The 15,886-nt window shown below is 36.6% G+C and overlaps 1 protein-coding gene across 1 annotated transcript in view; it reads right to left on the bottom strand.

Annotated features, from left to right (window-relative positions):
* Positions 1–2,907: 2,907 nt before the first annotated feature.
* The window catches only part of LOC111868424 (collagen alpha-2(IV) chain), an 83,815-nt gene continuing 70,836 nt past the window's right edge, over positions 2,908–15,886 (bottom strand). Inside the window, exons 28-31 of the mRNA XM_023859035.2 lie at positions 13,511–13,712; positions 8,992–9,163; positions 4,465–4,579; positions 2,908–3,517 (exon numbers count right to left, since the gene is read on the bottom strand). Coding sequence (XP_023714803.1) covers positions 3,260–3,517; positions 4,465–4,579; positions 8,992–9,163; positions 13,511–13,712 — 747 coding nt within the window. The 3' untranslated portion in view covers positions 2,908–3,259. The remainder of the gene's footprint in view (positions 3,518–4,464; positions 4,580–8,991; positions 9,164–13,510; positions 13,713–15,886) is intronic.

Genomic DNA, 15,886 nt, shown 5'->3' with positions numbered 1-15,886 from the left:
CTCATGCCATCAAATTCTACATAAGCATTATCACCAGTACAGGTACAATAGGACATATGGAAGCCGACGTGCTGAGGGGACCTAATATGGATTCCACCTTACACTATATGAAATCTTAACTACTGTAATCTATTGTAAACAATTTTAAGTATTGTAACTTTATTCTCTTATTGTAATCAGCCAATGTACAGTAACTGACTTGTCCTATATCATGTAACAATGATGTATAGAGACGAAATAAATAAAAAAAAATAAATACATCACTACTATTAGATGTTCTTAATCACTGTCCTTCCCTTTGCATGAGAAATTAAGTTTCACACAAATAGAGAACTGCCTGACATAAAATAGACTTATGGTCCCATGCACTTTAAACTTTACATTTTTAAACAGGAAATTGGCACATAAAAGTTCCTGAACTGAAAAAGGGCAATGATTCTTTGAATTTAATCAGTTCCGAATTTCCTAGTGAAAAGAATTTTGATTTGTCATTGCTGTTCCCAAGAGGAACCAGGATAGCATAGTCAGTATAGAAAGTAGCAACTGGCTAGACGAACAAGGGGTCAGAGTTTGAGTCTGGGTAGGGTCAAGAACTTTCTCTTCTCCATGTTGTCCAGACCAGCTCTGGAGCCCAACCAGCCTCGTATCCAATTGGTACCAGGGGCTCTTTCCCAGGGGAGTAAAGTGGCAGGGGCGCTAGTGCCAAGGTCAAGGAAATGTGAATCTATACATCCACTCCCCAATATGCCCTCATGGTATAGCGCTTAATTAGTTAAGCACAGGGACAACTTTACCCCTTTTTTACCTTACAAATTGTTCCCACAACAATCTGAACTCTGTTGCATCCAAAAATGATTTTGCATTTATTCATTCAATTTAAATACTAACAACACAAGTCTTCAATTAAACCATAACTGTGGGCTGAGTTTTGCATTTTAAATAAATATAATCTGAGTATGTCCTCAAATACTAAGAACTAGGAAGTGTGACATAATAAATAGAGCCTCACTTCGGCTTAGAAAGATAAGTCATATTAGAGTAAATTTTTTTTGGTAAGTTAGATCACATTCTTACTAGCATTTTATAAAATCTGTTACTGATGAAATTTGAGGTACTCTATTTCTTCATTTCATTTATATCTGCAAGCTTGGTTAGCTTGCTGTCTCATGAAACACATTTCAGTTACACATTCCACATCTTACTAACACAATCTGTCAGACCCTTTATTGGCTGCTCCCTTAAAGGAGTTGGACATTGGCACTGTGAGGTCTGGAATAGGGGTATATGAAGGCAAATACTGAAATGAACCCAGAAACATGGATAATTTTTAATTATTCTCAAGGAACTGGTTTTGTAAGTATAAAATAATATTCTTTTAAATATATTTTTATCTATGTTACAAATTGGCAGTGTTTTAAGAAAAAACATACAGTATGACAAAATACATTACATCAGGGATGGTCAACATTGGTATGACCATGGCCATTTCTGTCCCAGATAAAAAAATAACTATTAAAAATTTATGTGCAAAATATAGCTGTTAAAATATGGATATCAAACAAGATTTTTATCATTGACTCATACTATAAATTATTCAGATTCTGATAAATAATCTTTAGTTTCACAAATGCAGATTTGTGTATATCTCAAGTGTATAGTGAAACGTGCATGCTAGTATACTAAATAGAACTGATTATTAATGAATGAAAATGAGCATATCAAAGAAAGATCCATTTACTGATGACATAAGCAGGGACTAAACATTTTGGACTATGGGAAAAATCTAACACATAGTTTATCATTGGCCATCCCACCATTAGATGATTCAGTTAAAAACACAAACTGACAGGATTTTAATTTTGCAGCAGCCTTGTAGGTAAATGCACATTATACAAAAGTCTGACCTCATAATATTTTGACACAGACCAGTAAAACACAAGGGTAATTGTCAATTTGCTTTAGTATGTGCTTACCTGCAAGGTAACTGTACATCTTAGAAAGACTGCATGGGTATAACACAAGTGTTCACATTCCTCATGGGTGCTAAGAAATCTGGCAGTGCCAGTAAGCATTAATTATATTAATATTTAATAATTATTTTAGTTTTCATGGCAGAAGTAATTCACATGGTCATTTTGAATTCAAAATCATTTATGAAATTAATAATTGTGTTTCAATGATATAAAACCACTGAACATACTAAAGAAACTTTGACTTTTTGTGGCTTATATATATTGCAACTGTACATGCAGCCCTCTATAAAAGAGTTGCTGGGGAAACTAAATCTTTGATCAACATGTGTGACTTGAAAAAGGCAGTGATACATTTGTCTATGTAAATATAAAAATCATTATACTTATATTAAAAAATTATACATGCGAGTGCCATGATTGGAATGCAAGGCATGTCTTGAAATTATTTGAAAGCATAAAACTATCTCAAATGAAGAAAATGTACAGATATGAGACCACTAGGATGAAACAGTAATAAAACCACTCGACTAGAGCTTTAAACTTGATACATATCATTGGCACTATCCATATGGAAATTCTTCACCAACATAAAATGCTGGATGACAATGCAATTAAATATCTTTTATACCAAATTCATAAAAAAGACCAGTGAACATAGGAGATATAAATATATATATTTTATAAAATGATTTAAGTAGTTAAACACAAAAAACTACTACCTTGTTTAAATTGCTAGTCAATTTTAATCAGGGAGAAATTTATACACTTAAGTAACATAAAAAATGATAGCACCAACAAAATTATGCAATTGCAAAAACAAGGGGAGAGGTGGGGGAGAGATAGAAATTCATACATCTAAAACAATGATCAGAAGTACAAATTCCTTCTTTTTTACAATATATGGAACCACCTCACATTCTAATTGCAGCTTGTCTTGTATGTTAATACTTGTTACATTTTGTTTCCACCACAACACTATTTAACACATCTGCTTGCAAGACCATACACAATTACTACAGTAGGCAAGATACAGATTGGAGAAAGCAGTTTAATAGCAGAAGAGGAACACATCACTTAAGTGGTTACCTTTACAATCTCAGCGTATGAACACAAATGTAGGACGTCCACTCACTTCCGTTTTTCGAGTCATCAGTTCAGATGTGTGCAGGCAGCATTTCTCACATATTGCTTTCTTGTCTCTTATCACACATCTTAAACCCAATTCGGTCTGCATGGCAAACAACTAGCAGGACAGATACCAGAGTGGCTTGTCTGACCACCGCTACCTATGTGTTCTTGATACAGACTTGACAACGACTAACTCTTGTCCTCAGGCTTCCTGCCTTCAAAGTTTGACTCTGAGGGGTCTGGAATTGATCTGACTCTTCAATAGTTGCCAGCCAGAAACTGAATTTGTTGGCAAAGTAGTGGCACGTTCCTCGGGCTCCATTACATTCAATAAATGGTGTGGCCCTGAAGTCTTCAAGACATGATCCTGGGCTTGCTAGTGATTGGCCACCTCCCTCAGCACCAGCAGCAGTATGCTGAAAACAATATTTAGAGTATAAGTTCTGACTAATTTGGGATGCTTAACACATGCTCATAGTATTGTGGTATGTAGATCCATTGCTAGGCAAAAAATGGGAAACAAACAACAAGACAATGATCATTACTAGGCAATGGCCCATAAACAGCAATACAGGAACAGTGCTTTCTGTGAGATCAATGCCAAGATGTTATAAGCAGGACAGTTAGTTACTTCAGTCAGTTGAGTCAGTTGAGTTGGTTGATGACTGACTGAGTTAGTCAGCCAGTTAGTGAGTTAGTTAGAGAACTGCTGAGGTTCAGTCATTGTGAGCTGTTGCTGTGAGAAGCTGGTAGTGGAGGCTGGGGACAGTTTGGGAACCCAGAGGAAGGTAATGTCTGCCATTGGAAGCTGCTACTGAGCAACGGATAAGGAAAAAGTGACTGTGGCCACTAATGTGTGTGTGTGTGTTCATGTGTGTGTATGTGTGTGTGTGTGTGTAACAGTGAATTGTGAAGTGTAGTCACACGTTGTATCAAAGAGTCCAATAAATCCGATCATCAATCTAAACCCCATCTATAGTCACACTCATAAACAACAGTATTAAAGGTTATAATACTGTCTAAACCTTGACACTGAATTTTGCATATTATTCATCAAATATAAAATAGCCAGTTATCCTTAATAAATTTTCATGCTTATCTCTAGATTCTAAAGGCAAATGCTAGGATATTACCCTAATTCTTGCAATGCTAGGTTCATTTTCTCATAAACCACCAAACCCTCACTCATCTGTTTTCACTGTTTCGTGCTTAAGAGATACATGTAAAGGAATCAAGTGGTCTTGCCAATAGCATGGTCAGTTTATAACCATCCCATCACTTTTCATCTAATCCTGTGTAACTGGCAGTTGATAAAGGATGTAATAAAGGACAAGCAAACATGACACATGCTGCTGATACTTACCATAACAAAACTGTAACCAATCCATAGTCCTGACCAACCTTGTGGACAGTCAGGGACACCTAAAGACTGGCTGTGGACGGCAATTACATTTGCTGGGGCCTCACACACAACACATCTGCAAGCATAATGACATATATATGGTTATGCCTCTCATATTCCAACAGGAATACATCTAAGGTATCAGCTACTCTAAACTGTGACAGATATTTAGAGTAATAATATTATTCTTAATAAAAATCAAGCAATTCATCTACTTAATAACTAACTTCACCAAGAAAATAAAGTGTTGGATGTTAGATATTATCCAAATTCCTCAACATCCCCAGCCTAATGATATAATGGGACTTTAAGATAAGATTTACATATGCTCATCAATGTATTATTCATAATTTCCTTGTCACATAATAAGCACAGTCTATAACAAGTATTTAATTTTAGATCAAATTTTATTATGCATAGTCACTTTAATTACATTAAGCATACCAATATGTATAAATTTTAATGAGAGCATTTTCTTCTGAATTTTTACTGTAACAAGTGCTTTTTTTGTCCTTTCTGGATTTGTGTAAAAATGTGTTTCACAGTGTTTGACATTGTGGCTTAGCAGCTAAGTACATAAGTACTTCTGGCAACACAGCATTCCTAAAAAGACCCAAAATAAATATATATCACCTTTAAGGGAAACAATACATGGGGTACCACAGGGGTCAATTCTGGGACCACTACTGTTTCTTCTGTATATAAATGATCTCCCGCTAAATGTACAAGGTGGAGAAATGGTACTGTTTGCAGGCGATATTAATGTGCTTGTTATTGATAAAGAGGAAGGCATAGCGCAACAGAATATAAATAAGATCATGAAACAGCTTGAAACATAGTTTCAGGTAAATAACCTCTTAATAAATATTAAAAAAACAGTTGCTATGTCATTCCATCTTAGTAAATGTAGGTTTGTAGTGAGACCACGGATATTTTATAACAACTTGGAAATTGCTTATTCATCAGAACTGAGATTTTTAGGTATAGATATTACAGAAAACCTTAAATGGAGTACCCACATCCAGTCATTATGTTCAAAACTTAGTAAAACATCCTACATAATTAAATCACTAAGAGGAGTTTTGAGTCCAAATATGTTAAGAAGCATTTATTTTGCAAAGTTTCAATCATTATTGAGATATGGCATAATATTTTGGGGGTGTGAAGGTGATAGTATAAAGGTATTTAGAATGCAGAAGAGGGTGCTGCAAATAATTAGTGGACTTGGTAAACGAGAGTCATGCAGGCAAATTTTTAAAGATTATGGCATCCTTACGGTTACTTCGTTGTATATCTTAGAGGTGTTGTGTTACATAAAAAAGCACAAAGCAGATTTGATCCAGAATATAAATATTCATAGTTATAATACAAGAATAAACAAGGATTTTCATGTTCAGTTCTGTAGAACTACAGTATTTAAAAAGAGTGTGGTAAATATGGGGATAGAATTGCATAGTAAGTTGCCTGGCAAAATAAAAAACTCAGTGGGTTTTTCAGTTTTTAAAAGAGACTTAAAAATCCTTTTTATTGAAATATTCCTTTTACATGATAAATGAATTTGTTAGTTTTAAATAAAAAGATGGATAGTGAAAGTACTCATATTTGGATGTCATAGCAAATCATAAGTTGTATACAATGATTTGTGTATGTTTCTTTTTTCTTTTTTCTTTTTCAAATGTAGTATCTACATATTGCTTAGGATTGTAAAATGTTGTTAGTATCCTTGTAACTTTGTAGGTTTGTTTGTTAAGTTGTACTCCTGGATAAATCAATCAATTAATCAATCAATATAGTTCGTAGTATGCTTGTAACTATGTAGATTTATTTTGTTAACTTATATTACTGAATGACGTGTCCAAATGTTACTATGTAGCAAAACGGATGAAAATAAAATACAAATACAAATACAAATACATCTTGATTCAAGGATGAAGAGATGTAATAACAGCCTTCATGCCCAATACAGTCAACACATGCATGAGAGGCAGCCATCAATTTGTCATGGGAAATATCAAAGAAACATTCCAAATATTTTCTTTTCTCCTTGAAAATAAGAGGCAGTTGCACAGTTGCACTATCAGCCACCATATAGAGTTCTCTCTCTAAACTCAGCAATGATATTCCATTATAACAGGCAAAGCTGTAAAGATGGATGGGTCCACTTAGTAAGATGATGAATACAGAGGTAAAAGCATGTTAGTTTGCAGCCTGGCATGGTTTACAGCAAAATGTCTTTTACAGGTTAAACTGCATTTTCATATACAGCAACCATATTGCTTCAATTCTGGAGAATTACTCCTACCATACTATTGCCCCCCTCACCTTCTCCTCTTAGCCCATATTTACATGGGATATTTCATAGGACAAGCCTCAGAGCTCGCACAGAAATAGTTTCAGTAGCTCATGTACATAGCTGTGGGACTGTCCTACTTACATGCAAATGTACAGAGCAGACTTCAAAAATACATAATTTTTTTTAAACATTAACATTATTACTAGCTAAAGGAACCTCTAATTAAAACCCAGTTACCAGCTCAGGATTATGGGGACTTGAATCCCTTATTCTCATATAATAAAAGTTAAGATTTGGATTTGGAGTTCATTTTATGACACTGTCTGTAACTCAAAACTATATAGCACAGACTGATGGGATGACTGTGAATAACAAACTGAAAAGATGTGAAAGAAAATTGTCATGGCTTAATTTAAAAACTTTATCCTGGATTTTTGCCTGGAGGGACTGTGTAAACCATGGAAAACCTATTGAGATAGTTGATGTCCCAGCAGAGATTCAAACCAAGCACCCATGGAATACAAGTCAGAACTGGTACTGCTTGAGTCAACTTGCTGAGTGACAAAGATTGTGTCTCCAGATATTCTAGCATTAGAAGGGGCATCCAGTGTTGGAAGTAAAGTGGAACTAGCTTTTTAATTTTAATTTATTAACCATCTATCCAAATAACAGAGGTTAGTATATTAACCACAAGTAATGGATCCCCTTATGACTGATGTTACTACATTGACCACTAAGATGATAAAGGTTAATCCACAAATTATGATGAATGCTGAAACACTCAAATATAATATTTTCATTTCTTTTGTGAGATAAGTACTATCTTCTGATGATGCTGTGATGCTGCTACTTCTTTCCATCTCCTCCCTACTCTGCCTGCTACCCCTGTTCCTCTTTGGTTCTACCTACATCTCCCAGTGGCAAATCAGACTCCATTTTCTTAAATCCCTCATTCTTGAGATGAGAAACAGCCCATTTAAGGGACCACATTCCTACGTTCTTTTCTGCCTTGTTGATGCTTTCTTGGTTTACTCTTTGATGTTGAAAATGGAGGCATTTCATTCCTTCAAAACACTGACAAACTTATACCAGACTTAATGGTGCCAGCTTCAAGACTTCCATTTTTTTACTGCCTGCACTACAGACCAAGTATTTAAAATAAGGCTTGAAGTAACAAGCTGGAGGACCACATACGATGGCGTACCCAAAAGAAACCAAACTAATTTTTTTGTGGGCAGAGCTTTTGTAGTACCATGTTTTGCCGTTATGAGCGCATAGAGCTAACATTCCTGAGTCGATAAACCGACTACCGTTGCTTCAGAAGGTAAGGACTAGTTTCGGCAGAGTTTATAGTGACAACTGTTTTGTGAGATCGTCGTTTTTGCAGTGGCTGATTTTCGTGAACAGCGTGCGGCGGTGAAATTCTGCTTTTTGCTCAGGAAAAGTGGAACAGAAACTTTTCAAATGTTAAAAACGGCATACAAGGATGATGCTATGGGGAAAACCCAAGTGTTTGAGTGGTTTTCCCATTTCAAAAATGGTGAAATGTCAATTGATGACAAACCTCGTTCTGGTCATCCTTCCACAGCCCGAACACATGAAAATGTTGAAAAAATTCGTGAAATCATCGAGGAAGATCGACGAAGGACCATTGAAGAAATTGTGGAGCTGTCGGGAGTGACTTGGAGCTCAGTGGCCAGATTTGTGGCAGTCGGGTGACTGGTTTTTCCATCATGACAATGCCCCTGCTCATACAGCCCTGTCTGTACGACAATTCTTGACCAAAAATGGTATGACCACTGTTCCTCACCCTCCATACTCACCCGACCTTGCCCCATGCAACTTTTTTTGTTTCCTTGAATGAAAAGAGACATGAAAGGAAAAAACGACGGAGGCACTGTCAAGCATCTCAAAAGATGAATTTAGACAATGTTTTGAAAAATGGAATAAAAGACTAGACAAGTGTATTAGTGTAAGTGGAGAGTACTTTGAAGGGAATTGAAGGTTTGTGCTTAAAATTTGAACAGATAAGTTTAAAAAAAATAAGTTCGGTTTCTTTTGGGTACCCCCTCGTATTGTCATCCTTCTCAACTGCTTAATCAGTATACCTGCAGCTACCCTCCATCTGCAGCCAGAAGACATGACATGCCACAGTGACAATGGTGCCACTAATATCAGAACACTACAGTGCATACCTTGAAATATATTGCCGTATACTTGTTTCTTCCACAGGCATCATCGGTATAGGTGAGCTGGTTGATAGCCAGTATGATTTGTCATTACGACTGGCATAGTTACAAACATTATTGAAGTCACAGAAAAGGAATGGCATTGTGCTGAACTTTCGTATACAAGATCCAGCAAAACCTGAGGAAAGGAAAAAGATATTAAGTAGAGCCAGTATTTTTATCACCTTGTACAGTCAACTGACAGTCAACACATGTGTACTGGAAAACTTTTCACTTGCAGGCATATTACACATTTTGATCTGGGCACTAAAACTGAGCATAAGAGTAGCAGAAAACATAATTTAAGAAAAGAAAACTGACTATAACAGATATTTAGATTCCAAACACCATTCTCTTATAACTGTGTACAACTCTTCACTGTTTGCATTACATGTAAATGAACATACTCCATTTGTTTTCTTCTTCAGTGACTATGTTCTTGGTCATAGTATCACTCATTTATACTAACTTCCTCTGTAAATAGATTATCAAAATGTTCTGAAGGATGTCCATTCCCAGAAATACAATAACCACCCAAGCACTCAACAACTGATACTTGAGTGTTATACATAAGATAAACATGCCACCTGAACATATGCAGAGTAAAAATAATGCATACTCATTATAGATAACATCAAATTTATCATGTAAAAAAAAGTCTTTACTCTCTAACTAGTGAAGTGCCAGGTCAGATATGAAGGCCCAAAATTAAAGACCAAGGATGTGTAACGTGTTGGCTGGTCTTGGCTATCACACATCAGGTGGTCGGGATAAGTCAGTATGAAGCAATGGTGAAATGATGATCAGCATGGAAAGACTAAAGGTACTCTGAGAAAAACCTACTCCAGTGTCACTTTGCTCATCACAGATCTCACACGAAGTCATCTAACTACCTGCAGCTCATGGTCCAAATAAAGGAAAATGACAGGAAAATGGTTGTGTAATGAAATTATGATTCTTTTATCATGGAAAATTGACCTGCCAAATATTATTTCGAAGAAAATTATTCTATGCAGTTACACTGGCAACAGCACAGCAACATTTGAAAAAGAAAACTTCAACCAATTAAAAAAACTACCTCAGAACTATCTTAGAATAACACTGTTCCAAGATAGAAGTAGTAGTTTGGCAATGCCTTCTGATCTGATGGCAGATTTTTCTGCAATAAAGCTACAGACAGCTCATATACTTGTGTATTAAATTTACTTTGTGTAATTATATAACTGAATTCTATACAAGTTTGTACTCATATGTGCATGAAGCTTTTGATTCTATAACAGAAAGTCACATACCTTTCACCATGAAACATTGTCTAACTGATGCAGTTATTACAGTTTTTGATGTAGAACTGCTGGAATGAAATTTTCAACAATCTACCATCTAGCCTCAAAAGTTTTATGAATGAAACGACACAGTTTACACAATTCAAAGTAGCAGTAAAAATATACTTAAACACACACTCATTCTGTTCTTCTGAATTTCCATTGCCTAAAAACGACTGATAATATAGATACGTTCCTCCGAAACGTCGGTTAACACCACATATACACGGCGCCAAAGCCCAGAAGACTGCTTTCTTCATAGTCACCGCCGTGAAAGCCTCAAATCTTACAATATATTCGAATGTTTGTAAAAATAGCATAAGTCGAAATTAATGATATATACCTTATATGAAACATCCGCATATTCAGTATTTTATATTATATATTTTCATTTTCTATGTAGAAACTTCAGTTTACTGTACTTATATGTTTTGTCGTTATGACTTATTCCACATTCTACAAGCATTTTTCGCTAATTTTGGACTCGGGGAATGTTGTGTTCATGTATTTACTACACACTTTATTCCACAAGGAATTCCTTGTTCAAAAAACAAAACAAGGACTGTATCTTTCTCCATCCTGCCTTCGAAGTGTTAAAAAAAAACATATTTTTGTAGTACATGATTCAAGAGGTTTCACTTATATTAAAGTCCCCGTTATATCTCATGAATGTGGAATGGGATATGCCATTTATATGAATTTGCTACATAGAGGAAAACTCTTACAGAAATCCAATACAAAGTCAGAACAACATATTCTCACATTAGTTCTTATGTGGGTATTTTCTTATGCAGCAGCATTGACTGATGATTGAAACATTTCAGAGACATATACTGTAACATGATCACAAATTTAATTAGCCTCTACTATAATGTCATCTGTGTTACAATGGCTGACTGGTAGCGCTGCTAATGTCAGCTGGACGAACTATGACATGGCAGATGAACATCTGCACACTGCAAATTCGTTTTTGGATAACTTTATAAAAATGTATTTTTATGAGAATTCAGGATGCTTTGATACCTGAGAGTTTTCTGTAATCATATCAGACTGTTAACCTTTGATGTCTGAAGTGCCCCGATCGGGCCAGTGATGAGTATGGTCGTCATGACCAAAGTATCCCGTTTTGGCCAGTCGGGCATTTAAACTCCGCTAGTGTAAGCGTGCGCACACACCACTAGTAGAAGCACATGCACAGTACTAAATATTTATTTTTAAATGTAGTAATTACCAGAGACTTGAGTAAAACCATAATATGGGAATTAAAATGATACTTAAGTGAACAACAACAAAAGGGAGTATACGTATGAGTTAAACCAAAACTCATCCAAGAGCCAGTACTTTTACTGCAGATTCTGCAGATTAATGTGTTAAAAATATATAGTAAAGTTCAATGTACATACCTTTTTTGTTGTTATCTGCTTGATGTATATATAGGTTGAAATGAAACTACAGTATTCGATTTCACTATGAACGCACATAAAACAGATCACACTCTGTATCTCAGCCACGATGCAACTGTCTGTTCACGACCACAGAAAGGGCAAAATCTCCTGCAGCTATAACGGAAGGTATTAGCACTGAAGAAGGGACCGTTGAATTGTTCCATCTAGCTTTTTCTTGAATAGCCATGTGTTCATTCTTCTGTCCTTTAGTCAAAAAATTGAGAGCCGCGCCATAGCTCAAGTGGTTATTCGCTGGCTTTCCATCGCAGCGGCCTGGGTTCGATCCCGGGGTCTGGTCAAGTGGGATTTATGTTGGACAAAGTGTAGCTGGGGCAGGTTTTCTCCGAGTATTTCGGTTTCCCTTGCCAATCTTCATTCCACCAATTGCTCCACAATCACCCTCACCTAATCTTTGGGGCTGGTACAATAGGCCAGAAGTGGCCACAGTACAAGGGACTTAGTCCCACCCCACTAGCAATAAAAAAAAAATAGTCAAAAGATTCGAAAATCTGAAGAGTGTAACAAAGATGTAAGGTTTTCCAGCAGAGAATCAAATGATTTTATTGATTCCATCTGTTTTATGACACCAGGGACTGCTAAAATTTGTCAAGTGTTACAAGCAGAAATGAATTTATAATGCAGAACAACTCTGTGAAGAACTGGGAAACCATTTTTACAGTACACATCAAAATTAAAAGAGAAAAATTGAAAATAGAGTATAACTCTTTGCATAAAAAAATTCAAATCTTCCGTTGTAATATGCGCCACTATGTTCTTTGCTGACATAAACAAAGTTAATTCCATCCATTTATCATAAAAATTGTGTTAGGTACAGTATTTTTAAACACAAGGCTTAAAATTGTTTAAGCGCCCTAACAGGATTGGACATTTAAATGCAGAGTAGCAACGGTCATTTAAATGCACAACAGCAGCGGGCATTTAAATAGACTCTGGCCAGCTCAAGCTTACCACCATTTCAAAAGTTAAGAGAACCTATAGAAACCAACTGTCATGGGTTATATGTCACCCTACAATTGGTGTTGTGTGTTCATCTGTATTGTGACGTGGATGGCGCAACAGGAAGTAGGGGTCATGTGAACTCTGAGGTCTCGCAAGTGATGTCACATACCCCCACTCCTTCCATCAGTACGCACTGCTCGGTAAACACCCCCTCCCCTGCAGATACGTAACAGAAGAGCAACTGTGTCAGGCAACCATTTCCATGGTGATGTAACAGCACTTCCCACAGTGACGTAACAAGGGATACCACGGTTACTACACAGCAGTAAACAACTCTTGACAGCGTTGCTAGGCAATAGGAAAACACGATGTTAAGCAACAGTGGTACCCATCGCGTAACTGTTTTCTGTGTTGTTCATGCCGAGCCTAAATAAGGAGCAGCGAACACTATTCACTAGTGAGGATTGAGCCAGTTACGAGTGAGTGAGTGAGTTACTAGTGAGTAACGATCAACCAGTCAGTGAATTGTAGCAGGTTGTATCGAGTGCATGGCAGTGACTACAGGAAAAGTATTTGTGATACTACCGATGGCAGTAATTGTAATTGTGAACTGTGTGAATGTGAGAGCAAGTGTTCAATAAATTCGCTAGATCCAGAACAGCGTGAAGTTATTTGTCGCGTTATACACCCAACACGTCACAGTATTTTTATAAAATAACAATATGTAGATGTTATAATATAAAATAAAAACTTGAATACCCAAGTCTTGGTGATGGGCCTTCTCATTGCCTTCTATATAAAGCAGACTGTAACCATCCCACAGTTTTATGTGCCCTGGCTCACAGCGTGGCACTTCTATCGTTTGACTGTGTTTGACAAGCAGTATTCCTGTCAAGTAGTCAGGCTGTTGTTCACAAGGAAGACCAGGCTGACCCTTCACTCCTGGCTCACCACGAGGACCCTAAAAAGAAAGGTCATTGTGACGTTTCACTTAAAATATGGATTGGTTTCTTAATGAAAGCTGGACATGTCTGTCATCAAAAAGCAGTTAAATTGAATAAAAAGATACATAAAAAATTAGTGGCCCTATTATGAAAGGGATAATTAGGAATAGCTTCTAAGAACAAGAATAACAGAATACTGGCAAATACACAAAACAGATTTCAGAAGGACATACTGTATGTGTCCTAACTTTGCAATAGAGAAGATAATGGAGAAAAGAAAGCAATTTAATTTATCAATGTATGTCAATATACAGTACACTCTTGACTGTTATGTGTGTTGATTATCTGTTTTAGGGATTAACTGCAGGATTTTAGAACCCCTTAATTATTTAGTACAGGTTCCTCTAATGATTCAAGTATTGTCCACTACATATGTTTCAGTAATATGTATCAGTGATGTTTTACAACGATCTGCAGTAGACTATACATATTCTCAACCTGCTGAAACTTTTTNTGCGGCCACTTCTGGCCTATTGTACCAGCCCCAGATGATAGGTGAGGGTGATTTTGGAGCAATTGGTGGAATGGAGATTGGCAGAGGAAACCGAAGTACTTGGAGAAAACCTTCCCCAGCGCCGCTTTGTCCACCACAAATCCCACTTGACCAGACTCAGGCCACCGCAGTGGGAAGCCAGCGACTAATTGCTTGAGCTATGGCGCGGCCTTAAACAAAGGTTAATTTATTCTATTGGAAAGAAATCTGTCTCAGTGTTTAGGGACCAGTAGCATATTTAGGGTATCAATTATTTCCAATTAACTCCTTTCCATTATCATAGATAATCAAGAGTTCACTGTATATGACTATGCAAAAAATCAGATGCTAACAGACACTTTAATTGAACTCCATGTCCATACACTATTACTGTAGTCAATAAATGATATTCTACTGAAACCCATATAGAAATTGGAGTAAAGAGGCCAACTACACAACTGATATTAATGGTGAAGATGCATGACCTATATATGACAGGGGATATCTGCCCCCCCCCACACACACACACACACACACCTGTGCGCGTGGAATAGACAACAACATGAAAAAGAAAGTAGGAATCACTGTGGGTAAGATCTGAAACATGCAATAATCATGTACTATCTACAGAAATATTCCATGACTTCAAAGAAGAAAATTACTTCTTAAACTAACAATGGAACAATTTTGTCAATAAAACAAAAATGGTCAGCCTCCATCCCTCATTCTATACGCCATCCAATATCTGCGTTCTTCTTAGGATACTGAAGGAACAGAATTTCTTCTTCAGAACTTTCTTAATGACCCAAAAGTTTCAGTAAGTTACAGGTACCATTAGGCATCAATAAAAATAAAAACAGGTAAAAGTTGTCCCTGTGCTTGACTTATTAAACACTATGTCTAGAAGAAATATGAGGAAGACTAAGGTTTTCTTGACCTTAGCACTAGCTGAAGGTGAGTCACACAGATACCATTAGAGTAATTTTTTAATATAACAGAAAATAATAGCATAATGACTACAACAAATATTTTGATGAATTACTGTCATCTCAGAATTGAAATTTAGGTAGTGAAAATAGCAGTACTGAAATTAATTAGGTCTAATCCTTCAGAATCCCAAAATGTTCCATGCCAACATTGGCACTTTTAACACTTTGTGGACCGTGCACCTTTTAAAAGGTTTTTCGCTTTCAAACACGGCGGACTGTTCGCCTGTTAACTGGCTTTTAGAACACGATAAGTTGCAACACACTATACATCTCTCTGGCGCCACCCAAATGAATGACTACTGCGTAATATTACTCCGGAATGTTTGCCTAGTAGGTAGTAACTTGACCTCGCTGTTTTGGTTCTCCCTCCAAAGGAAAATAATCTTTGACCCTTCAAGCTGTTATGTACCAGGCAGGATGTTAGTGCAATATGAATCAAGGACAGAAGCAGTTGAAGACAAAGCGATATCTTGGGGAAAAAGAAATATCTTACTCGTTCTCCGATGAGCTATTTGATGTGCCTTGTGAGAGGAGTAGTGAAACTGAGACAGTGGCAGTGACAGGGGTCAACAAACAAGTGTAGCCACCGACATAAAAGTGAAAGTAGCTCTGACGAAAGTGCAGGTAGTAAAATTGCGGGTACAGCCACATGGGGAAAAGTAGACAAAAC

Source organism: Cryptotermes secundus, unplaced genomic scaffold, assembly GCF_002891405.2.
Source record: "Cryptotermes secundus unplaced genomic scaffold, Csec_1.0 scaffold106, whole genome shotgun sequence".
NCBI classification, from domain to species: Eukaryota; Metazoa; Arthropoda; class Insecta; order Blattodea; family Kalotermitidae; genus Cryptotermes; species Cryptotermes secundus.
Note: the sequence above shows the minus strand (reverse complement) of the source record. Positions and strands in the feature narration are given on the sequence as shown.